The sequence below is a fragment of the Bombina bombina genome, chromosome 3, assembly GCF_027579735.1.
Source record: "Bombina bombina isolate aBomBom1 chromosome 3, aBomBom1.pri, whole genome shotgun sequence".
NCBI classification, from domain to species: Eukaryota; Metazoa; Chordata; class Amphibia; order Anura; family Bombinatoridae; genus Bombina; species Bombina bombina.
The window spans coordinates 127,443,774-127,471,417 of record NC_069501.1 but is presented as its reverse complement, the minus strand read 5'-3'; the positions used below and the strand labels follow the sequence as shown (position 1 = coordinate 127,471,417).

Sequence of the window (27,644 nt, the reverse complement as noted above, 5' to 3'; positions counted from 1 at the left end):
GCAGTTTAGGGGTTAATAGGTTTATTTAGTGGTAGTGATGTGGGAGGCCAGAGGTTTATATAAAAGAAACAAGAGAATGCACTCTCAGGACTTCTTCAAAAAACCAATTTAATGGAACGTTTTCGGGGTTCACAACCCCTTCATCAGCATACATAACAGACAAAATACAACTCATTTATAGTGTTTCATACAAATTAAATCACACCAACCTTAGTGCCTCTCCAAAAAAGTGCGCCAATATTTCGAGCTTGGAACGCATCTTGCGTTCCACAGTGCTGTCCGAAACCGGAAGTTTCATTACATCACTTCCGGTTTTCGGTCCCAATATACAATCATAAACTTATTCATAAACTTATTCAATCTACATGTTTGAACATTCTTATGTGACATATTAGTGTAGAGAACTTCATATAGACAAACATGTGGAACATTGCCACAAATACCTAAAAATGTGTTAAATAAATATTGGATAGTGTTTGTGCATCGAGTTGGCATGGTGACAGTAACCAAGGTAATTGTATACAATATAGATTACCCATGAGTGCCATTACCTGTGTTAAGTTTAAAACAAAAATACCAACTGGATAGAACAAAGATTTTCTTAATGTGCAAAACAACATATATTCATGCTGAATATGCTCATTACAATTAAAATAATAATTGGACTATATATCAGTACGTGTGGTTGGAATGACATTTTCTAAATAAGAAACAAATGGAATGCTGCAAATATGGATGGAAAAAATTAGAGTATGACACCAATATGATATAAGGGTAACTTGGACCAACTGACAGTTGGCATGAATATTGCTTCAATCGATATGCGAACAGATAGATGCATATAGTGAGAGGAATATATAATGAAAGGAATATGTGGGATATTGTAGGGCTGTACAAGTTATAAACTGTACAGCTGGGGCATCACATTGTGTTCATATATAGTAAATTTTGGCCATCGGGCGGTTATAACATAAATCAGCCCAAATATAGATGCAGATGAATATATATAATGGCTGGGAAGATATATAAGGGTGGTAACCTTATTTTGTATTTATAGCCTCAAACATGGCAGCAAAGTCACCAATATAGCAAGATAGAAAGGATAATGGTAATAAGGACATATAGCTCATATATACAGTCCCAACATCAGAAATTTCTCCAAGTGGGTATAGTAGTATGCATATCCGCTATAAGACTGGTGGTGCGTGTTTGAACAGTGGGTAATTGCGCAGGGCAGACCAGGCTTCCACGGAGAAGATGGAGATAGATGTATATATTAAAGTTTACACAGAAGAACTAAACCTTTCAAAGTGATCTGCAGCGGTTTTAGCATAAGTGTTAACCTTGACCACTTGGCGTTCATTTCTTATTTATTAAAATAAATCTAGGGGAATAAAATGGCAAAATACTTATGTTTATCTCAGAGTTTGAGTTCTTGGATAAATACAAAAAACAAAAAGTATAAATCCGGTATTAAAATGATAATTTAATGGAAATTATTAACTTTAACTTATCTATAGTACATATAAAATGTTTCTTCATTGGTAGTATTGGTATTATAGTGCATTCATTTATTTCTTACAGTCTGAGCTATTCCCACAGACTGAGAATTATAACATCCCATTCATTATAACCTTTTACACTAACCTTTTACAGTTAAAAGTAGCTCTTCTGTAAAGAAAGTCTTTAGGTCTTTGTTGGATGCATCATTGGATTGTCCAGGAAGCACTGGGTTATATGGCATAAGCTTGAACAGGTTGTAAAGAAGTTTTTTTAAACTCTTAGTTTTCCGCAGATATTGAGAGTACAGAACTCGCAGCTGATTTAGAAAGAAAGATAAAGTAAGGTTAATAAATGTTCTAATATTTCAAATATAGCAATAAATGACAAACATAAAGAAATAGATACATTATAGAGGTGGTGAACGTAGCAGGGAATTAAAATGAAAACAACTGTGGTACAGTATATTAAAGTGATGGTAAATTCTAGCATTTCAAAGACACTAGGATTTGCCATCATTAAAAAGGACAGATGCAAATTCTGAGTTGGACATATGCAGAAAATATGATCCTGGTAAAGTGCTTTAGACAAGTCCTTCTTGTAATATGGATTGACAAAAAACCCCTCCGACGGTTGCCATAAGGGCATTATCAAAGTAGCACTAGGTAATACTGCAGACAATATAAAATCAGAAAACTGTATATTATAATAATTATGGACAGGAGAGAACCCGAAGCAAGAAATTCAAAGAAAACTTGTGAATAGAATCATATTTGCATGGAAAAATCTACAGGACCAAATTAAAATTCTACTCAGGAGTTAGTTAAAAGGACCCTGAAATGCATTTATTCTATTTATTCTCTAGAGATGTACTATGATTCAAGCTGTCAGAAGCAGAATAGGTTTCCACGGACAATAGATGGAACTTTAAATATCCATAGATTTTTATGGTCTACCAAAGGTACATAAAAACAAAATAGATCTTCTCAGGGAATAGAGGTTTAACGGAAAATGTTAGTACCTATATAGACTGTAAAATAAGAGAATTTATTAATATCTTACCATCATTTGTTCAAGATATGACTGATGTATTGAAACAACTGAAAAATATTGTTGTCTCTAAAGAAAACATTAAAGTGAAGGTAAAGTTTTGGTAACCAGCAATTGTATTTATGATCCTTTTACTAAATCAATAACAGACGCTAGGTTTTTAAAACATTTTTTTTTATTTATTTGGGTATTTTGCCAACTCTATTTTTATTACTGTTCCCTGTAGATTCTCCTCCCATCCTCCATTTCCGGGTTTCTGTTACTGTGAAGTATAGAGCGGTCCCACCCGCTCTATACGTGTCTACTAAGCTCGTGCACATCGAGCATGGAATAACCCCGCATGCGCATCATTTTTTCCATTGATCTTTGCGCATGCGTTAATCGCGGTTGTTGCTCTCTATTGCGCATGCGAAAATACTTTGCAACATAGTATTGAATGAGTAACGCAATTCATTCAATACTATATTGGACAACACGGAGAATAGTTGTGTTTTGCAATCGTTCGTTGCCTTCAATTTTGCAGTCCTTGTAAGTATGAGTATACAACCGGATCAATATTTTAGAATACACAACTGCCTTCATCTATCTATCATTCATTTTATGATTAATCTTGTTGTTTAAAAATTTCATATCTCAATATCCCTATATATTTTATATTCTATAAAGCTTTCTATTCTAACAACTGTTTGTAAATGATATGTTCTGTAAATAGCGGCTAATAACGATCATACTTTTCAACAGATATGTATATTCAAAACGTTGTCTTGTTTCCTGTGGAGGAAATCTGTGAATCAGTGTGCTAGAGTCCGCCTTCCAGTCTTCACCTGAGACGCCACTCCGGACACAGCCTGCTCCTGTGGAGGAAATCTGTGAATCAGTGTGCTAGAGTCCGCCTTCCAGTCTTCACCTGAGACGCCACTCCGGACACAGCCTGCTCCTGTGGAGGAAATCTGTGAATCAGTGTGCTAGAGTCCGCCTTCCAGTCTTCACCTGAGACGCCACTCCGGACACAGCCTGCTCCTGTGGAGGAAATCTGTGAATCAGTGTGCTAGAGTCCGCCTTCCAGTCTTCACCTGAGACGCCACTCCGGACACAGCCTGCTCCTGTGGAGGAAATCTGTGAATCAGTGTGCTAGAGTCCGCCTTCCAGTCTTCACCTGAGACGCCACTCCGGACACAGCCTGCTCCTGTGGAGGAAATCTGTGAATCAGTGTGCTAGAGTCCGCCTTCCAGTCTTCACCTGAGACGCCACTCCGGACACAGCCTGCTTCTGTGGAGGAAATCTGTGAATCAGTGTGCTAGAGTCCGCCTTCCAGTCTTCACCTGAGACGCCACTCCGGACACAGCCTGCTCCTGTGGAGGAAATCTGTGAATCAGTGTGCTAGAGTCCGCCTTCCAGTCTTCACCTGAGACGCCACTCCGGACACAGCCTGCTTCTGTGGAGGAAATCTGTGAATCAGTGTGCTAGAGTCCGCCTTCCAGTCTTCACCTGAGAAGCCACTCTGGACACAGCCTGCTTCTGTGGAGGAAATCTGTGAATCAGTGTGCTATCCGCTGTAAGCGCTAGTCCGCCCAATAGCACTGTTCACAGAACAGTGCCTCTTGTTCTGGTAAGCCTCTCTTTACCTGTACTTACCTGATTACATAGGTCTTTTTGCACAATGAGGTGCCGTCTTTTTGTTTTATCATATATATATCTAGCAGAATACATATAAATAATTATATAGACTAAAGATATATATATATATATACACATATTTTTTAAAAAGATAATTACATAGTTTTACTGAATGATAGAATCTGAGAATTTATCGCAATTAATTATTTTTTTACTTGATAATAACATATTTTAAAAAAAAAAAACTTGCAATATGAAAATATATTGAATTTTTTAAATTGTTTGTTTATATATAATATATGAATTTTTTTAAAAGTTAGCTTTTAATTTGTTTGCGCAAATATCAATAATAAAATCAAATTAATATTTAATAAAATTAATCATTAATATATCATATCCAGTAGATTATATCTTCAATATTATGCTGCAGATAATGCGATCGTTTTAGACTTACTAATAAAAAAAAAAGAGAGATGCTTGCGGTAATCGGAGCGCAATAAATGTTTCAAATTAGTTGCCGTCTGAGTTCCTATGCTGTACAAACTATGCCCACAAACTCAAGTTTTTACTGCGCATGCGCAAAACGTGGACGGACGTGCTTGGCAAATGCGAACTAGAAGATGTCACGCATGCGCATCAAGAGCCATGTATTGATGACGTAAATTGACGGCCGCCTAACAGCCAAAGAATAAATTGGATGGCTCAACAACGTGATCGTTGTTTATAATAAAAAAAATTTATACGGGTTGATTTTCGGAAAGCCGAATACATGAAAATAATATCCGCTATCTCAGGTAATATAAAGATTTGAAAAAATTGATGAATGAAAGTTATATTTATTTTGATTGAGAACAGTAATTATGTAGAATAGAGCCTTTCACTTTACCTTCACTTTAACAGGAAAAAATCTATGTATATTTAAAGACTACTAGCAATATGGATCATAACCAGAAATCGGAAGAAGGGGTGCAAACCCCAGACGCTTGCAGGTAGAAAGATGTCTATGACTACATAGATATACTTGTGTTCACAATAGGGAATTCCCAAACCCTGACCTATGTGTATGCATGAATGCGACACAAGCTCTATTTGAACACCGTTTATTTAACTGTTCAGCCACCCTTTCTTCATTTTTAATAATTTTCTTTTTTGTTTGGGGATTAATATTGAACGTAACAGTAAGTGTAAAAGTTACTATTAGCTATTAGAGAAGAAATGGGGCAAAATGAGACAGAAAGGACAATGTTTCCTTTGTTGCTGTTGCTGAAACTGGTCACAAACTGCTGGTTATATTAATCAGACTTTGCCCTTGTGACTATTAAAAATTCCTACATTTAAAGGCTCACTTGCGAGGAGGAACGAGTTTTGCAAGCAATGATGAAGAGATGTGTGGCTGGAGAGCTTTTTTTTTCTTTTTCGAAGGCATAACAATGTTGCAACATCGCTTGCAGAAGTGTGTTGAGTTAAAGGAGGATTACATTAATATTTAATGGGTCTTAGTGTTTTGTTTCTAAAACAAAATTATGACATTGATCTACTCTTGTAAATTCTGTACTAATTAAAAGTAATGGGTGCTCTGATTCAGTTTTCCCAGCTACCTAATAACTCAAACTTTCTTTATTCTTAGCTCTCTAAACTTCAAAATTAATAATACTGTCAACTTTACGTAAAGCATACATACTTTAAACAGTAAACCACTGGTATATAAAACAGAAGAAGTATATATTAACAGTGTACATACCTGTGAGGATGCTGCCTTAAAGAAAGTGAGGATTAATTTCCATGTGAGTAGGTAACCAAGAACAAAGCAGAACTCCTCCTTTGTAGGATGTATTATGATAAATTCCCCAACAGATACATCTTCAAGAATTTTTTCAATCAAGTCCTCTTGAATGGCCAGAACAGACATAAGAGAAGCGGGTGGTGACCTTAACATAATACAAATAATTAAACAGTGAAATGTGTAAGAACACATTGATAGAGATATGGACCAAATCATTATATAAACAAAACAGATACCTGGCTTCCCAAAAAGATGTTGAGAAAAGCTACGTTTTCATTTACATGGTTAACCCTAATACATCTGGGACAATATGAGCAACCTAAATAGTAATGTTGACAAAAATACCCAGGAACAGGGTAATATCTTGGTGATTTGTTTATTTTTTAATTTCTATTTCATATTTCTCCTCTTTTAGCATATTTGGTATGGTATGTACAGAACATTGCAGAATACCAGGAACAATGTGTGTAAAACATGAACTGAAATTTGGCTCCTTTGTGGGATAAATGAAAAATTCCATTTAATAATTACAAAATTATTAAGAATTTTGGTGTATGGAATAAATGCCTTTTTTTTTACCATATTTCTTTAATTAAAATAATTTACATTGTGGGTATTAATTTACTTTTTTTTTTTTTTTTTACACAAAAAGCTCTGGCTTATACCAAATTGTAAAAAAATGTGTGTAGACAATGCCAATATTTATTTGTGATTTTTGCTATCAGTAAAGAAATCCAAGATTGGATCAGTCTCCAGAAACTGAACATGCTGTGATAAAAAGAATAAATGCTTACCTCAGAATAACGAGGGCCTTAAAGGGCCATAATACCCAAATGTTGAAACACTTGAAAGTGATGCAGCAAAGCTATAAAAAGCTGACTAGTAAATATCACCTGAACATCTCTATGTAAAAAAGAAAGATATTTTACCTCAAAAGTTCCTTAGTAGCCACATCCCATTGTAAAGAACTTCTAAGCAGCAAATCAGTAGGTGTGTCACGGGACAGCTAAGGGAGTGAGCTTTGTGAACACTCATCTTATTTCACTATTCAGTTTAAAGGGACAGTATACACTCATTTTCACATAACTGCATGTAATAAACACTACTATAAAAAATAAGATGCACAGATACTGATATAAAAATTCAGTATAAAACTGTTTAAAACTTACTTAGAAGCTCTCAGTTTAGCTCTGATGAAAGAGTAGCTGGAAAGCCCACTGCAAGTGGGAAATTAGACACTCCCCCCTCTCCCTGCTTTTGCATATGAAAAGACCCTTTACACTAACAGGAGCAAGCTGGAGTAGGTAGCTGACGGTATTCTCATAAAACTTTGGGGCTTGGTTAGGAGTCTGAAAATCAGAGCAATGTTATTTAAAAATAAGCAAAACTATACATTTAAAAAAAAAAAAAATCTTTATGGGCTATATAAATAGATCATCTACAAAACATTTATGCAAATAAAAAATGAGTGCATAATGTCCCTTTAAGGAAGTTTATCATGAAATCTCATGAGAGTTAAGTCAAATCTCATGAGATCACAGTAAAAGAGTTCATGACCTCAGCACTGTTGATGCGGATTGGCTGTTGTTCATTTCTTCATTTTTTTTTATTTATTTTTTTACCTGCAGCTGGGCAGCAGCTGAGTATAACTTTTTACACAGAACTTACTCTGCTGAGCTGAAGAGATTTTGAGGTAAAATATTTTCCTTTTTTACATAGAGATGCTCAGGTGATATTTTCCTGTCAGCTTTTTACAGTTATACTGCATCAGTTTCAAGTGATTTAGCATATGAGTATTATGTCCCTTTAATCTTTAACAGAAGAAAATCATTAAATGCCCTGGTATGAAAAACAAGTATTCATTTCTCTTTACCATCACATCATATAATCCTAGAAAGCATATTTACTGTCTACAGATAAACACGAAGGAACAAAGCATGGTTTGCACTGGACAAAATGTGATTTTCTAGCTGTATGCTAACAGGTGTTATGCTTTACACTAAAACACTGAGAAATGCAATTGTCAGGCAAAACTTTTTAGAAAATACCTGCAAACCTTATAAAGGGTGTTACACTCGTTGGTATCTCCAAAACCATGATCAGTACAAATGTTAGGATGCTCTAGTAAGTCACAGTCACATTACACTCAGTTAGGAATGGGGACAAAAATATATTGTGAGTAGGGTAATGATAATGAGTTTGAAAAAACAAAACAACTTGTGGATTGCCTGCTCTAGAAAAAAAAACACAACCATACGGCTATAACAATTAAAAATGGTGGATTCCTTTACAAATTGTAATAACCAATACAATTTCTTAGTAAGAACCAATAAGTAACGAACAATGTATGAGCCCCAGCTAACAATAAAAAATATACTATCTGAGAAACGTACAGTCTGCTAATGTCTACAATTTTTTTAAAATAATTTTCCACTTCCTTGTCCATCCACAGATTGCCCATTTAAAATAAATACAATATAAAATAACCATGTATTTTTTTATTGTGATTACTTTATATTATCTTTCTGCTGCATCTGTTTCAGAGTGTACCATGGTTCATTTTTACCAACACATGATTTACGTACATTGTGTCTTAATTGATTATAATAGGGGAAACTTCTCTCTTTTCCCCCCACTAATTTGCAGTTTGGTACTTCATAAGCTAATGAGATTGCTCCAATCACTTGAGCATCATATACTGCTTTAACCTTTTAATGCCATTATGGCGTTCTATTCCGTCCTAACCGCGCTAGGCTTTAGTGCCGTTAGGACGAAATAGAACGTCCTAGCCGTTTGGCTGTCCTGAAGCCAACGGCGCTTCCTGGATGCAATTGCGGTCTGGAGGGTGTGCCAAGTGTTATAGGGACGCCTCCCTGACCCAATCCCATAACTAAAATCTTGCAATTTCAATTTGTCTACGTTGGAACGTTGTTCCAATGTAGACAAATTGACCCCGTCATAAAAGGGTTAAACATATGGCCTAAATGATCATAAATTATATTTAAAGGTTACACTCAATCATCTACTACAACAGATTACAGACTGCATAAGAAATATTAGAAGCTTTCTCCATGGATTAGTCATTTGTCATTGTTGGAAAGCCTGACATGTTTTATTCTTGAAAGCCAGAACCTTAAGATTAATGATAAGGACATTATCTTTTTTTTTCTGACAACCAGGATAATAAACTACTTTTTTGAGTGCATTATTGGTAAATGAGAATTAAATCACTGGAGGTTGTAAAACAACTCACCAGAAATTAAATTTATTCCCCAAAAATGAGAGGACAGTCCTGCGTCTTACCTTCATAAAGGTACATCTATTTAGTAGGCACTCCAGTCTTAGTTACTGGACATGTACAAGACAAACAGGATCAGGGTGAAAGCCTAGTGAGTATTGTCTAATGATGTGATCCTAGATAAAGAAATTGCTGTATATTTGAGTTAATGTCTGTTATCTTGGCTCACCCTAGACAAAATCTACAAGAAATGAATGACTGTGAATAATGATTAATGACTATAAAAGCAGCCAATTAATAGCTGGGTAAATAATTGCATATACAACACAACAAATAATGCAAAATTAGATAAAAGATACAAAAAAGATTTTTTATTCCATAGTAAGTCTCTGATCTCTGATGCACATTCAACTTGAACATGCAGGTCAGCATGTAAAAGACTGTCCTAGGATATAATCTTCTGGAGATGAAAGGCCTTAATGATACATTGCGCAATTCAACTCAAAAATGTCATCTTACTAGGACCACTCCCCTTCTTATGCTCTTGAAGGATAATGACAAATTTATTTGAAAGCCTGTATACTCTGGATCTAATTAGATGTTTTCGCATTTATCTGAGAAGCTTCAACATCTTATTAGATTCAGAGTATAGGTTTATCATACCGAAATTGCTTGTAAAACAATATCCAGAGTGAAATTAAATTAAAAAAGTCTGAGAAAACCTTATAAGGGATAGTAAACTCTTTGAGATTGTCAATATGAAATGTTTATTCAAGTGTAGTTAAACAATTTTGCAACCCCTAACAATAAGATAAGAGCTGCAAAACAATGCACAGTTTGCTAACATGACAGTGGCTAGCTGCGTTAACTCCAGTAACATGTTCAGATTGACACTTCGCCAAAAAAAAAAGACAAGTGCTGGGTGGAGTCTGGCTACTGAAAAAAAACTGTAGTGCTTCATTAAATTAGCTGCAAACATTTTTAAACTCAGCCAGCAAGTTAGTTTATTGCCAAACTGCATAAAAATCTTGTAATCACAAGGTGCTTAGTTTCCCTTTAAAAAATCTCAGGTGCAGTAAGAATGACCACTTTTGTGGAATGTCAAGTGTAGCCATGTAATTGACCGTGCTTGCAAATTGGCTTGAGGGTTCAATTACAGAGCACCACAAGCAGTGATATGAGCCGAAGCCTGGACAAATTGGATGATTAAAGGATTATGAACCCATTAAGAACAAGAAATTGCTGGACCCTGAACTTTCAGTGTATTAGAGATAAGGCGCCAAAGGTAACCACTGGAGACAAAAGGCTGAATGTATTAAACAGCGGATGCTGCTTTTGAGCCGTTGCAGGGCAGGCTTGTGTATGCTAGAATACTTTCCGCATGGTAAGTAGCAGCGGACATCTAACTGCTGCTTATCCTCTCCACCACTTCTGAGGTGTTGGCCAAATAACAAACTAAATACATTTGTTTGAGGTGATTAAAGACCCTGCTCTCACTTGCTTGTGCAATGGTACAACTGGGGCAAAGAAAAATGATGCTGCACAATTTATTAAGACCATGTTCTTTGAACATGGTCTGGATAACTTCCTCTGGAATATACAACTGACAAAGACATCACTACTCAGCCACCAAACTGTGAAGCTTGGGGTACAGAAAGCTTTTATTATGTAAAACTGCTGGAAAGCATAAATTACTTATGGATTTTCCAACTATAGTTTTTATGTACAGGGATCTATGGTCTTCTTGCCTAAAACAAAATAATGGCTAACAGTCTTAGATGCTTTTTCCGAAAACAACTGAAAAAGGCCTCTATACCAAGGGATTCTGCCAATAGGAAATGCCTGAAGAATAACGTAACTTGCCTGCTATTGTCTAATGCCATCAAATCTATGGCATCCCCAATGGATGTTTTCAATAGTGGCCTGATAAGGGGAGGCCTCTTGCTACGTTCTGTGAATATATCCACCAACCTAGATTACATTTCCCCTGTGCTGCAAATGGAATTTTCCATTAAAAACCAAAATGCAGCTTCCATTGGCTAGGAAAGTACTTTTGCAAGGGTATAATGTACCTCATTACGCAGTTCACAATTTGAAGATAGTTGTCAAATGTAATTTTCTCTACTAAAAGATGCATCCAAAATTTTGCTGAAAGAGGATAAACACAATCGTGAGATTGCAGTGTTTTTTATGCTCAAATCCATAGCTACGTTGTTTAAATTACAGCAAATTTGTTTACGCAAACTCACAGTAATTTACGCTCCCCATATTTTCTATGGACAGCATTGAGCAGCAATGTCAGCTCGTATAAGAAGTTGAAAGTAAATGCTATCGCTAGAACAATTGCATTTAATGTTCAGAGAGTCTGGCTGGAGGAAACAGTTGCACTATACTACTCTATTAACCCCTAGACTACCACACCCCCACATTCCAAACAACCCCTCTACACTATTAACCTTAAAACCTCTGCAACACCCATCGCAAACTACTCCACTACACTATTAACCCCTAAACCACTACAACCCCATGGCAAACTACCCCTCTACACAATTAACCCCTAAACCGACAACACCCATCGCAAACTACCCCTTTACACTATTAATCCGTCCGCCAGAATAAAGATGAACCGCCACCACCACGTAGGAGCTGGATTTAACTTTGGTGAGTACAATCATTGCAAAATTAAGGAAATCCTGCCTTCTGAGTTCTGCTATAACAGGCAAAAATACTTTGGTGAAGGTGAAAGGAGCTTTTGCTATACCAAAGGACAAGCTGTAAACCTGTTATGTTCTTTACAGCAAATTTTAAAAACTGCTAGTTGTTGCAAAAGACAGGAATATGGAAGTACATTCTTGAGATCTACACAAAACAGCAATGACTTACAAGGGTAAGTCTCACCAAAGTCAAAATGTTTCATCTTGTGTCCAAGATAATACCCACCACTGGACTACCAAGGGTAGAAAGGTAGTGTGGGTGTCATTTATATTCATATGACCTGAAATTTGGTATTTACCTATGTTATATTACTTCAGAAGAGGCCACTATACACATATATAAGCATAACAGTACACCAACAATACCCCGGTCCTGTATATTAACTTTGTATTAACGGATTTAAGTCTGTTACTTAGCATTGCTGAAATCATTAACATAATAATCACATGTGCATTAGCATACTATTAGACACCAGTTGCTGTAAGCGTTTAAAGAGATAGTTTTCCCCTTGGAATTGAGTGGGCGTCCTAACATCCTAGCATTACATTATATCCAATAATATTACTCTGACTTTTTACAATTTTGGACAGAATTGAACTGCAAGGATGATGCACCACTTTAACCCTATAGGGGTTATACGAGATGGATATATTCTGATATTATAACAGACATAAATATATAACTTTACACTATTCTCATCATTGCTCCACGCATTAATTTAACCCTAATTATTATGGGAGGTTATTTAACCACAAAGGCCCATTTGGTTACTATTTTCTAGGGTTACCTTTATTCCACTCCTCCTTCCGTGGTTTTATTTAGAATCTTACCCAATTTTATTGTTTAGCTAATAAAAGTTATATTTTAATTGCTCTTTAACTTCTGCCTAGTAGTCAGGGCAGAGAGTGCTACAGCACATTATTTAGTGGGAATTCTTTCTTTCCTTCCCACACATTGTTCCTTATATATATATATAGATGTCCTTTGCAGTCAAGTAGCTGAAAACATGTAAAATCATATAAGCAATATTCATATTTAATAGTGTTTAACTGTGTATTTGCTGTAAATATTTCACATTACAATGTTCTTTACATAAGGGAATATGTTCTAAGTATTTATAGATATTCCAATATATACCTGTATCTTTATATAACTATAACTATATATATATAAAACTATATACAGTCGTATGCAAAAGTTTAGGCACCCCTGACAATTTCCATAATTTTCATTTATAAATAATTGGGTGTTTGGATCAGCAATTTCATTTTGATCGATCAAATAACTGAATGACACAGTAATATTTCAGTAGTGAAATTAGGTTTATTGGATTAACAGAAAATGTGCAATATGCATCAACACAAAATTAGACAGGTGCAGATATTTGGACACCCTTGTCATTTTTTTATTTGAATACCTGGAACTACCTAGTGCTGATTAATTGGAACAGAACACACAATTGGTTTGGTGAGAGCCCATTAAGCCTTGACCTTCATAGACAGGTGCATCTAATCATGAGAAAAGGTATTTAAGGTGGCCAATTTCAAGTTGTTGTTCTCTTTGACTCTCCTCTGAAGAGTGGCAACATGGGGGCCTCAAAACAACTCTCAAATGACCTGAAAACAAAGATTGTTCAACATTATTATTTAGGGGAAGGATACAAAAAGCTATTGCAGAGATTTAAGCTGTCAGTGTCCACTGTGAGGAACATAGTGAGGAAATGGAAGACCACAGGCACAGTTCTTGTTAAGGCCAGAAGTAAAATATCGGAGAGGCAAAGGCAAAGGATGGTGAGAACGGTCAAAAAGAGCCCACAGACCACCTCCAAAGACCTACAACATCATCTTGCTGCAGATGGTGTCACTGTGCATCGTTCAACATTCAGCGTATGGGAGAGTGATGCGGAAGAAGCCTTTTCTGCACACACGCCACAAACAGAGTCGCTTGAGGTATGCAAACGCACATTTGGACAAGTTAGCTCCATTTTGGAAGAAGGTGCTGTGGACTGATGAAACAAAGATTGAGTTATTTGGTCATAGCAAGGGGCGTTATGCATGGTGGCAAAAGAACACAGCTTTCCAAGACAAACACTAACTAGCCACAGTAAAATTTGGTGGATGTTCCATCATGCTGTGGGGCTGTGTGGCCAGTGCCGGTACTGGGAATCTTGTTTAAGTTGAGGGTCGCATGGATTCCACTCAATATCAGCAGATACTTGAGAATAATGTTGAGGAATCAGTCACAAAGTTGAAGCTACACCGGAGTTGGATATTTCAACAATACAACGACCCAAAACAATGCTCAAAATCTACTCTGGCATTTATGCAGAGGAACAAGTAAAATGTTCTGGAATGGCCATCCCTGTCCCCAGACCTGAATACCATTGAAAATCTGTTGGGTGATTTGAAGCGGGCTGTCCATGCTCGGCAACCATCAAACCTAACTGAACTGGAGATGTTTTGCAAGGAGGAATGGTCCAAAATACTTTCATCCAGAATCCAGACACTCATTACAGGCTATAGGAAGCGTCTAGAGGCTGTTATTTCTGCTAAAGGAGGCTCTACTAAATATTGATGCAATATTTCTGTTGGGGTGCCCACATTTATGCACCTGTCTAATTTCATTTTGATGCATATTGCACATTTTCTGTTAATCCAATAAACCTAATTTCACTACTGAAATATTACTGTTTCCTTCAGTTATTTGATAGATCAAAATGAAATTGCCGACCCAAACACCCAATTATTTATAAATGAAAATCATTTAAATTGTAAGGGGTGCCTAAACTTTTGCATACGACTGTATATGTATATATATATATATATATATATATATAAACATGTATTTATGAATGAATAGAACATATTCTTCTATAGGAAGAATATTGGAATGTGAAATATTAATCTCTCATATCGGGTTAGCACACTTGGTTAAACGAGATCGGGTTTGCACGACTTGTTGGGTGTTTTTTCAGCTTTTCACGCTCCACTGAAGGGGAATATGTTAACACCTTCGGAATATTCGAAAACTTTTTACTTTCAACTTGTAATACCGGTACCCAACGCGCATAAAGCCAGTTGAGCACAGTTAACGCATGAGCGGGAATGATAAATAGCACTCCACTCATAGTCTAACCCAAAATGTGTTTTTACATCACACAGAATATACAGTTTTAATAAACTTCTGTTGTATTATACTGTAATAAAATATGCAGACACAAATTCAATAAGTCAGACATGTGGGACTTACAGGGCAGGTTCCTCATCTTCATCACCATATGATTTGAGATTTTCATCGTCAAATATAGGCAAATCTGGCATAACTCTATTAAAAAAAAAGGCAACACGTTATCACAATGAAATAAAAGAAAAATCTTAGGTATGTACATGGCAATGTTTACTCAGTTTAAACAACTTAAAATTAGCAAGCATTTGATTTTAGTAAAGGTAATCTAATCCAAAACTAAATCATGTAGTATCAAGTGAAACAGATTAATGCAATTCCGTTATCTGATCTCCATATATTCAGACCTTAGTGAAAGGAAAAAAAAAAAAAAACTATCTAGATCTAGTGTTGACAACTCTGCATATTTTTCTGAATATATTATCCAGACAAATTTCACCAATGGAATCAGGCGACAGGTAGAAACAGCTGGAAATTATTCATGGTTTTGGCATTGGTACCATTTCAATGGGAAAATAATTTTTTAGTGTCCCCAAACCAAATCCAAGGTACATATATGTCAAGTTCTTTGATGTTGGAAATTTCCCACAGGAATTCTGTGACACAGCTGCTGCCAGTTTTCCACAGCTGTTGGCAATTTATATATTTCTTTCAGCAATCAATGAGTTCCATCAAGAACGCATGTAATTTATTTTTTTTTGCATTGTTATAACATTTACTTAAAAAGAAAAAGGAAGAGCATTTATTGTTGATTGAATGTTTGCAACATGCATCTAAATGAGCTACGTAATAATTATCCGTCTCCTATCTCAAAAATAAAATGTAATTTGCTTCGGAGTTAAAAAAGAACTATAATAATAAAAGTGATGTTGAAATATTTACAACTTTACAACATTCTAAATATATAAAAGTGTTTTATAAACAGATCATCATTTAAACAACAGTCTTTAAATTTCCTTCTCTCGGAGGGTAAAAGTCTTTAAAATTGGGAAGCAACATCTTGCAATAATTAATTATGGCTCTTTCCTTTAAATAAAATGCCAATTTATGTTCTATTTAACGTGAAAATACATCCATTAAACTGCTGTAGAATGTCCTCATAAACTACGCATAATGCATATTACACAAAATAACAGCATGGAGACTTTATATATATATAATAGGTCATTGAAGTGAAATGGAGTCATCTGTTTGATTACTATTTAATTTAATTCTTATACGCCAAACATTAATGCTATAAAATTATTTTTATTTCTATGGTTTCCCTTTAAAGGAGCAGCTGGTAATTGTGATGTGCTGATAATATACTTAAATGGCCAATCAGCATGAAACTAGTTATTTTACAGACAAAAATATATATATTTTTTTACTCAAGTATTTTCCTTTAAGCTTAACAAAAACTGGTGTGAATTAAAATTAAACTGAAAAAAACCAGTTAGTCAATAAGCATCAGTAGGCAAATGATGCTGCTGTATTAGCTGCAATTTAAAAAGGGACACTACACCCTCTGAGATTGTTCCTTTTTAGGTCATTAATTTGATAACCTACTACTTTTCAACAAATGATACCAAGATGTGTACTCTCTTCAGAAATGAATACTGTGAGAACAAAGTGAATTTGATAATAGATGTAAATTGTATGCTCTATCTGCAAGAAAAACCTGGGGTTTCATGTCCCTTTAAATTATGCTTTTTTCAAATGTGTGATAGAAATGGTTCGAGTATAATGTTCCTTTAAACTAATACCAAGGTAAGATGAGGATGCCTCTAAGAATCTTATATACTTAAAACTCTTTTAACCGATAAGTTAGTGTTATTTTAAATAATCCTTGGGGAAAAGGAAAAAAAAAAAAGAGAGAGATTTAGAATTTGTTTTGGACCAGAACTATAAACATTGCATCCTTCTTTTAATTAAGGACAAAAAACATACCGTCTCTACAATGCAATTAAGTCACTACATAAAAATGTTCTAGATAAGGAGAAGTTATGAAGCAAACTGATTGGAATTAAAGCAAGGCATGGAAACAAAGAAACAAACACTACGGAACTTAAATCCTGCGTGATTTCAAAATAAACTCGTTCTGTTCTTACTTAGCCAACATATGGTAAACTGTGATTTGCACAGATCTTTCGCTATAGAGCAGGAGTGGAGCCAGAGTGTTAAGCAAACTTTGCAGCATGTCTGATAGGTTGGTCTTCTGTCCAGCAACAAACTTGGCAGGAAGCTTGTGGTTCAGCAGCTGGCCCTTGGAAATATAACTGAGAGCGTCACCCAGCGACTTCATCAAAGAATTCAGATGGGATATGTCTGATGCCTTGCACTCGCCTGCTCATAACAAATTGTTAAAAAGAAAAATACATTAAACACTTTAGCAAAGGAATTCCAAAAATGTGCTTGCATTTTCTACATTTCTTCTATGACAAAGAAACATTTGAGTCATCAATAAATTAATCTTACTACATTTAAATCAAAAATATAATTGTCCTTTACATAATGGATTTAAAGAAAATGTTAATGCTACTAATAAATAAACTACAATTTGGAACAATGTAAGAAGTGTTATGCAAAATGTATTGCATGTTTTTATAATAAAGTTTTTAAATTCAAGGTGATTCCAATCCATTTGAAAACCCTATTAATGTGTTTTTTTATTTCCATTTTTTGCAATGTTAACGCAACCAATATGTAAGTTTGTTCACAGCTTTTTTCAATGCTAACATTTTAGCACGCACTCAGTGTATAAGTTTCTAAATATGACTCTTTCATAGTTTAATAAAAGCTAAAAATACAGCACCAACAATAAACTATGAAACTTGTGCACAAATTAACATCCAATCATGAAAATGTTCATTTAGGATTGAAATTAAATGGTTGTTAGTTAGTTAGAAAAAAGGTTTATACCTCATCCCCATCATTATCATCAACAGGGGAACAAATATGCATAAAAGGTCTGTGTGATATGGGGGGGAAAAACACAATTTGTTTATGAAATATTGTGATTTTAATCACAATTTTATTAAAATATCTTTAAACATAGACCTTCCATTAAAAAAATGCTTTTAACTGTTCAAAACAGAGGCATGCAATTAATTGCAGAGCCCTAATGCATAGTATACATCAGTAATCAAGCACTGCGTAACAAACTACCTGCATACAAAACAAACAGTATTTAACCCATCATTTGAAATGGGTTGCAGCCTGCACTGATCAAACAATCACTGTACAAAATGTTGTACAGCCAGTGAAAAATCCTCTTTTCTGTGGGCAGTGCAATTATTTTTTCTTTCTTTTAAACAGGAAAAGGGGTTAATGTAATTACATTTTAGCTGTAATGGCACGTTTACTAGCAATTACCTTATGTCTGTGCGGCCACAGAACAATTCAGTTAAAACAGTTACCTCCCTCTTTACAATGACTATGCTTGTGAGCGACAAGGGATTGTTTATTCCTTTACTACTGTACTGTATATCCGTAAAAATAAAGACTAACTTTACAGTCACAGTAATTTGTGTTAAGTTACCTGCTATTTTCACCAACATTGGTACGAGCAGACTGTGAATGCCTTCAGAAAAGAATTCATTCCATTCTGACAGAAGGTTTGCAGGAAGGCTTTCTGCAGTCCTTGTGGTGACAGCTTGAAAATAACCAGAGAGATCTGATGCCAAGTTGCAACTTGAACAGCCAAATAATCGAACAAGTGGAATATGGTAAAGTGCAGAGCTGTCACAGGCAGTCTGAGAAATGATACATAACACAAACACATTAACATGGGAAAACGTCTTCAGTTATATCCAGAAATTCACCTAAAAGTATTTAAAAATCATATACAACACAACACTTAAAGGGACGTTAAATAAAAAAAATGTAAAAAAATAAATGTTTTACGTTGATTTTAAAATGTACTTTGTTCTATTGGTATCCATTGTTGAAGAGCATGCCAAGATAGTCTCAGGACAGTGCACGTGTCTGGAGCTGCAGTTCTGAAGCAATATGTTTAAAACTGCTGTACATTATGCAAACACTGATACCATCTAGTAATCATAAGTGTATAATTGTTAATAGCATTGCTGCTAAACTGCTGCTAAACTGCTGCCATATAGTGCTCTGGACACGTGTACCCAGGTATACTCTTCAGCAAAGCAAAGCATAAAACGAGAGAAAAGTACATTTCATAATACAAGTAAACTGGAAAGGTTGTTTTTTTTTTTTTAATTGTTTACCTGTATCTAAATTAAAAATAAACAATAAAAGTTAATGTCCCTTTAAAGGGACACTGAACCCAAATTTTTTTCTTTCGTGATTCAGATAGAGCATGCAATTTTAAGCAACTTTCTAATTTACTCAAAATATCTTCATTCTCTTGGTATCTTTATTTGAAAAGCAAGAATGTAAGTTTCAAAGCCGGCCTTTTTTTGGTGAACAACCTGGGTTGTTCTTGCTGATTAGTGGATAAATTCCCCCACCAATAAACAAGTGCTGTCCAGGGTTTGAACCAAAAGTTGTCTGGCTCCTTAGCTTAGATGCCTTCTTTTTTCAAATTAAGATAGCAAGAGAACGAAGAAAAAATGATAATAGGAGTAAATTAGAAAGTTGCTTAAAATTGCATGCTCTATCTGAATCACTGAATAAAAAAATTGGGTTCAGTGTCCCTTTAAGTCTGTTCATGTACATAAAAATATATATATCATGTAGATGAAGATCTCGTTATAATACCATTATATATTGCATACAAAGCAGATGGTCTAGATGATTTATAATTCCTGAAAAATGTCCATGAGATTGTAAAAGCTGTACGATAATTTTTATTTTATTTGCACACACAAACACTTCATTTTTAGTCCTTTAAAACAACGTAGAAAGGCTGAGTTTTAAATTTCTACAGTGTTGGGCGCCATCATGTGGTAAAATTTGACATCTACATATAAGGTAGGCATAGCAAAATGTCACCTTACAAAAATAACTAGTAAGTTACCATTAAATTAAATTTATATTAAATATGTATCATTATAGAAAAAAATGTTCAATACATTATTTTGCATTATTTATTAATATTTTGTTATTAGCAAGATACATGAGAAAACTGTAGGCCACTGTTAATTAGCAAATCTGTTTTTCACAGATACCAGATCAATCTTTAAATAACACTAATTTTTAATCCTCAAGGGACATTAAATACCTCTTGGTCTTGATTTTTTTTGCAAAATTATGTACATCACACTCTCTCTAGATAGGCCAAAAAGCAAATTCTTTACCCTAGAGATATTGCAAATGAAATAGCTAGTTTAGGCAATTTTAAGCACTTTTAAAAAGTTACAGATCTTAATTTTTAGACTTTTTAAGAAGTGTGGGACAAAGCATAATGACCCTTTAAATGTGTATTTACCAGTAGAGGAAAACGGATTTTCCAAAAGATTTTATCAGTATGTATTGACAGATTGCAGCTACGTCCACCATATCTAGGAATGTTAGCTATTTGCACGCACAACACAGTTGCTAAAAATAATCTGCGCAAAAACATAATTTATGCTTACCTGATAAATTCCTTTCTTCTGTTGTGTGATCAGTCCACGGGTCATCATTACTTCTGGGATATAACTCCTCCCCAACAGGAAATGCAAGAGGATTCACCCAGCAGAGCTGCATATAGCTCCTCCTCTCTACGTCACTCCCAGTCATTCGACCAAGAATCAACGAGAAAGGAGAAACCAAGGGTGAAGTGGTGACTGGAGTATAATTTAAAAGATATTTACCTGCCTTAAAACAGGGCGGGCCGTGGACTGATCACACAACAGAAGAAAGGAATTTATCAGGTAAGCATAAATTATGTTTTCTTCTGTTATGTGTGATCAGTCCACGGGTCATCATTACTTCTGGGATACCAATACCAAAGCAAAAGTACACGGATGACGGGAGGGATAGGCAGGCTCATTATACAGAAGGAACCACTGCCTGAAGAACCTTTCTCCCAAAAATAGCCTCCGAAGAAGCAAAAGTGTCAAATTTGTAAAATTTGGAAAAAGTATGAAGCGAAGACCAAGTTGCAGCCTTGCAAATCTGTTCAACAGAGGCCTCATTCTTAAAGGCCCAAGTGGAAGCTACAGCTCTAGTGGAATGAGCTGTAATTCTTTCAGGAGGCTGCTGTCCAGCAGTCTCATAGGCTAAACGTATTATGCTACGAAGCCAAAAAGAGAGAGAGGTAGCAGAAGCTTTTTGACCTCTCCTCTGTCCAGAATAAACGACAAACAGGGAAGAAGTTTGGCGAAAATCTTTAGTTGCCTGCAAGTAGAACTTGAGGGCACGAACTACATCCAGATTGTGTAGAAGACGTTCCTTCTTTGAAGAAGGATTTGGACACAAGGATGGAACAACAATCTCTTGATTGATATTCCTGTTAGTGACTACCTTAGGTAAGAACCCAGGTTTAGTACGCAGAACTACCTTGTCTGAGTGAAAGATCAGATAAGGAGAATCACAATGTAAGGCTGATAACTCAGAGACTCTTCGAGCCGAGGAAATAGCCATTAAAAACAGAACTTTCCAAGATAACAAATTTATATCAATGGAATGAAGGGGTTCAAACGGAACACCCTGTAAAACGTTAAGAACTAAGTTTAAACTCCATGGCGGAGCAACAGCTTTAAACACAGGCTTGATCCTAGCTAAAGCCTGACAAAAGGCCTGGACGTCTGGATTTTCTGACAGACGCCTGTGTAACAAGATGGACAGAGCTGAGATCTGTCCCTTTAATGAGCTAGCCGATAAACCCTTTTCTAAACCTTCTTGTAGAAAGGACATTATCCTAGGAATCCTAACCTTACTCCAGGAGTAACCTTTGGATTCGCACCAGTATAGGTATTTACGCCATATCTTATGGTAAATCCTTCTGGTAACAGGCTTCCTAGCCTGTATCAGGGTATCAATAACCGACTCAGAAAAACCACGTTTTGATAAAATCAAGCGTTCAATTTCCAAGCAGTCAGCTTCAGAGAAGTTAGATTTTGATGTTTGAATGGACCCTGTATCAGAAGGTCCTGTCTTAGAGGTAGAGACCAAGGTGGACAGGATGACATGTCCACTAGATCTGCATACCAAGTCCTGCGTGGCCATGCAGGCGCTATTAGAATCACTGATGCTCTCTCCTGTTTGATTTTGGCAATCAATCGAGGAAGCAGCGGGAAGGGTGGAAACACATAAGCCATCCCGAAGTTCCAAGGTGCTGTCAAAGCATCTATCAGAACCGCTCCCGGATCCCTGGATCTGGACCCGTAGTGAGGAAGTTTGGCGTTCTGGCGAGACGCCATGAGATCTATCTCTGGTTTGCCCCAACGTCGAAGTATTTGGGCAAAGACCTCCGGATGAAGTTCCCACTCCCCCGGATGAAAAGTCTGGCGACTCAAGAAATCCGCCTCCCAGTTCTCCACTCCCGGAATGTGGATTGCTGACAGGTGGCAAGAGTGAGACTCTGCCCAGCGAATTATCTTTGATACTTCCATCATTGCTAGGGAGCTTCTTGTCCCTCCTTGATGGTTGATGTAAGCTACCGTCGTGATGTTGTCCGACTGAAACCTGATGAACCCCCGAGTTTTTAACTGGGGCCAAGCCAGAAGGGCATGGAGAACTGCTCTCAATTCCAGAATGTTTATTGGCAGGAGACTTTCCTCCTGATTCCATTGTCCCTGAGCCTTCAGAGAATTCCAGACAGCGCCCCAACCTAGTAGGCTGGCGTCTGTTGTTACAATTGTCCAGTCCGGCCTGCTGAATGGCATCCCCCTGGACAGATGTGGCCGAGAAAGCCACCATAGAAGAGAGTTTCTGGTCTCTTGATCCAGATTCAGAGTAGGGGACAAGTCTGAGTAATCCCCATTCCACTGACTCAGCATGCACAATTGCAGCGGTCTGAGATGTAGACGTGCAAAGGGAACTATGTCCATTGCTGCTACCATTAAGCCGATCACCTCCATGCATTGAGCTACTGACGGGAGTTGAATGGAATGAAGGACACGGCATGCATTTAGAAGCTTTGTTAATCTGTCTTCTGTCAGATAAATCTTCATTTCTACAGAATCTATAAGAGTCCCCAAGAATGGAACTCTTGTGAGAGGAAAAAGAGAACTCTTCTTTTCGTTCACTTTCCATCCATGTGACCTTAGAAATGCCAGAACTAACTCTGTATGAGACTTGGCAGTTTGAAAGCTTGAAGCTTGTATCAGAATGTCGTCTAGGTACGGAGCTACCGAAATTCCTCGCGGTCTTAGTACCGCCAGAAGGGCACCCAGAACCTTTGTGAAGATTCTTGGAGCCGTAGCCAATCCGAATGGAAGAGCTACAAACTGGTAATGCCTGTCTAAGAAGGCAAACCTTAGATACCGGTAATGATCTTTGTGAATCGGTATGTGAAGGTAAGCATCCTTTAAATCCACTGTGGTCATGTACTGACCCTTTTGGATCATGGGTAAGATTGTCCGAATAGTTTCCATTTTGAACGATGGAACTCTTAGGAATTTGTTTAGGATCTTTAAATCCAAGATTGGCCTGAAAGTTCCCTCTTTTTTGGGAACCACAAACAGGTTTGAGTAAAACCCTTGTCCTTGTTCCGACCGCGGAACCGGATGGATCACTCCCATTAATAACAGATCTTGTACACAGCGTAGAAACGCTTCTTTCTTTATCTGGTTTGTTGACAACCTTGACAGATGAAATCTCCCTCTTGGGGGAGAGAATTTGAAGTCTAGAAGGTATCCCTGAGATATGATCTCTAGCGCCCAGGGATCCTGAACATCTCTTGCCCAAGCCTGGGCGAAGAGAGAGAGTCTGCCCCCCACTAGACCCGGTCCCGGATCGGGGGCCCTCGGTTCATGCTGTCTTTGGGGCAGCAGCAGGTTTCCTGGCCTGCTTGCCCTTGTTCCAGGACTGGTTAGGTTTCCAGCCTTGTCTGTAACGAGCAACAGCTCCTTCCTGTTTTGGTGCAGTGGAAGTTGATGCTGCTCCTGTTTTGAAATTCCGAAAGGGACGAAAATTAGACTGTCTAGCCTTAGCTTTGGCTTTGTCTTGAGGCAGGGCGTGGCCCTTACCTCCTGTAATGTCAGCGATAATTTCTTTCAAACCGGGCCCAAATAAAGTTTGCCCCTTGAAAGGAATATTAAGTAATTTGGACTTAGAAGTTACATCAGCTGACCAGGATTTTAGCCACAGCGCTCTACGTGCCTGAATGGCGAATCCTGAGTTCTTAGCCGTAAGTTTGGTTAAATGTACTACGGCCTCCGAAATGAATGAATTAGCTAGTTTAAGGACTCTAAGCCTGTCCGTAATGTCGTCCAGCGTAGATGAACTAAGGTTCTCTTCCAGAGACTCAATCCAAAATGCTGCCGCAGCCGTAATCGGCGCGATGCATGCAAGGGGTTGCAATATAAAACCTTGTTGAACAAACATTTTCTTAAGGTAACCCTCTAATTTTTTATCCATTGGATCTGAAAAAGCACAGCTATCCTCCACCGGGATAGTGGTACGCTTAGCTAAAGTAGAAACTGCTCCCTCCACCTTAGGGACCGTTTGCCATAAGTCCCGTGTGGTGGCGTCTATTGGAAACATCTTTCTAAATATTGGAGGGGGTGAGAACGGCACACCGGGTCTATCCCACTCCTTAGTAACAATTTCAGTTAGTCTCTTAGGTATAGGAAAAACGTCAGTACTCGCCGGTACCGCAAAGTATTTATCCAACCTACACAATTTCTCTGGTATTGCAACAGTGTTACAATCATTAAGAGCCGCTAAAACCTCCCCTAGTAATACACGGAGGTTTTCCAATTTAAATTTAAAATTTGAAATATCTGAATCCAATCTGTTTGGATCAGAACCGTCACCCACAGAATGAAGCTCTCCGTCCTCATGCTCTGCAAGCTGTGACGCAGTATCAGACATGGCCCTAGTATTATCAGCGCACTCTGTTCTCACCCCAGAGTGATCACGCTTGCCTCTTAGTTCTGGTAATTTAGCCAAAACTTCAGTCATAACAGTAGCCATATCTTGTAATGTTATCTGTAATGGCCGCCCAGATGTACTAGGCGCCATAATATCACGCACCTCCCGGGCGGGAGATGCAGGTACTGCCACGTGAGGCGAGTTAGTCGGCATAACTCTCCCCTCGCTGTTTGGTGAAATTTGTTCAAATTGTACAGATTGGCTTTTATTTAAAGTAGCATCAATACAGTTAGTACATAAATTTCTATTGGGCTCCACCTTGGCATTGGAACAAATGACACAGGTATCTTCCTCTGAGTCAGACATGTTTAACACACTAGCAATAAACTTGCAACTTGGTTACAATCTTATTTAACAAAAACGTACTGTGCCTCCAAGAAGCACTAAACGATTAAATGACAGTTGAAATAATGAACTGAAAAACAGTTATAGTCTCAATCCTTAAAAACAACACAACTTTTAGCAAAGGTTTGTTCCCATTAGTAAATTAACAATAATTAAATTTGAAAATAAAAATTACAGAGCAACGTTTTTTAATCACAGTCAATATATAAGTCTCACAGCTCTGCTGAGAGAATCTACCTCCCTCCAAAGAAGTTTGAAGACCCCTGAGTTCTGTTAGAGATGAACCGGATCATGCAGGAAATACAAGAGTAACTGACTGGAAATTTTTGATGCGTAGCAAAAGAGCGCCAAAAACGGCCCCTCCCCCTCACACACAGCAGTGAGAGAGAAACGAAACTGTCACAATTAAAACAAGTAACTGCCAAGTGGAAAAATAATGCCCAAATATTTATTCACTCAGTACCTCAGAAATGCAAACGATTCTACATTCCAGCAAAAACGTTTAACATGATAAATACCTATTAAAAGGTTTAGTGTACTTTTAACAGAGTAATTCCGGTGAAATACCATCCCCAGAATACTGAAGTGTAGAGTATACATACATGTCATTATAACGGTATGGCAGGATTTTCTCATCAATTCCATTCAGAAAATAAAAACTGCTACATACCTCAATGCAGATTCATCTGCCCGCTGTCCCCTGATCTGAAGCTTTTACCTCCCTCAGATGGCCGAGAAACAGCAATATGATCTTAACTACTCCGGTTAAAATCATAGTAAAAACTCTGGTAGATTCTTCTTCAAACTCTGCCAGAGAGGCAACAACACGCTCCGGTGCTATTGTAAAATAACAAACTTTTGATTGAAGTTATAAAAACTAAGTATAATCACCATAGTCCTCTCACACATCCTATCTAGTCGTTGGGTGCAAGAGAATGACTGGGAGTGACGTAGAGGGGAGGAGCTATATGCAGCTCTGCTGGGTGAATCCTCTTGCATTTCCTGTTGGGGAGGAGTTATATCCCAGAAGTAATGATGACCCGTGGACTGATCACACATAACAGAAGAAATCATGTTTACTGCTTTTAACAAAAACGTATGTGCTCAATAAAGAAAACATAATTTATGCTTACCTGATAAATTCCTTTCTTCTGTTGTGTGATCAGTCCACGGGTCATCATTACTTCTGGGATTTAACTCCTCCCCAACAGGAAATGCAAGAGGATTCACCCAGCAGAGCTGCATATAGCTCCTCCCCTCTACGTTAGTCCCAGTCATTCGACCAAGAATCAACGAGAAAGGAGTAACCAAGGGTGAAGTGGTGACTGGAGTATAATTTAAAAGATATTTACCTGCCTTAAAACAGGGCGGGCCGTGGACTGATCACACAACAGAAGAAAGGAATTTATCAGGTAAGCATAAATTATGTTTTCTTCTGTTATGTGTGATCAGTCCACGGGTCATCATTACTTCTGGGATACCAATACCAAAGCAAAAGTACACGGATGACGGGAGGGATAGGCAGGCTCATTATATAGAAGGAACCACTGCCTGAAGAACCTTTCTCCCAAAAATAGCCTCCGAAGAAGCAAAAGTGTCAAATTTGTAAAATTTGGAAAAAGTATGAAGCGAAGACCAAGTTGCAGCCTTGCAAATCTGTTCAACAGAGGCCTCATTCTTAAAGGCCCAAGTGGAAGCCACAGCTCTAGTGGAGTGAGCTGTAATTCTTTCAGGAGGCTGCTGACCAGCAGTCTCATAGGCTAAACGTATTATGCTACGAAGCCAAAAAGAGAGAGAGGTAGCAGAAGCTTTTTGACCTCTCCTCTGTCCAGAATAAACGACAAACAGGGAAGAAGTTTGGCGAAAATCTTTAGTTGCCTGCAAGTAGAACTTGAGGGCACGAACTACATCCAGATTGTGTAGAAGACGTTCCTTCTTTGAAGAAGGATTTGGACACAAGGATGGAACAACAATCTCTTGATTGATATTCCTGTTAGTGACCACCTTAGGTAAGAACCCAGGTTTAGTACGCAGAACTACCTTGTCTGAGTGAAAAATCAGATAAGGAGAATCACAATGTAAGGCTGATAACTCAGAGACTCTTCGAGCCGAGGAAATAGCCATTAAAAACAGAACTTTCCAAGATAACAATTTTATATCAATGGAATGAAGGGGTTCAAATGGAACACCCTGTAAAACGTTAAGAACTAAGTTTAAACTCCATGGCGGAGCAAC

The 27,644-nt window shown here is 37.2% G+C and overlaps 1 protein-coding gene across 1 annotated transcript in view; it reads right to left on the bottom strand.

The window, feature by feature from the left end:
• Nucleotides 1-27,644, bottom strand: part of LTN1 (listerin E3 ubiquitin protein ligase 1) — a 297,783-nt gene that overhangs the window by 62,998 nt on the left and 207,141 nt on the right. Inside the window, exons 22-26 of the mRNA XM_053705992.1 lie at nucleotides 18,607-18,820; nucleotides 17,177-17,411; nucleotides 15,153-15,227; nucleotides 5,909-6,095; nucleotides 1,648-1,819 (exon numbers count right to left, since the gene is read on the bottom strand). Of these exons, the coding sequence (XP_053561967.1) occupies nucleotides 1,648-1,819; nucleotides 5,909-6,095; nucleotides 15,153-15,227; nucleotides 17,177-17,411; nucleotides 18,607-18,820 (883 nt within the window). The remainder of the gene's footprint in view (nucleotides 1-1,647; nucleotides 1,820-5,908; nucleotides 6,096-15,152; nucleotides 15,228-17,176; nucleotides 17,412-18,606; nucleotides 18,821-27,644) is intronic.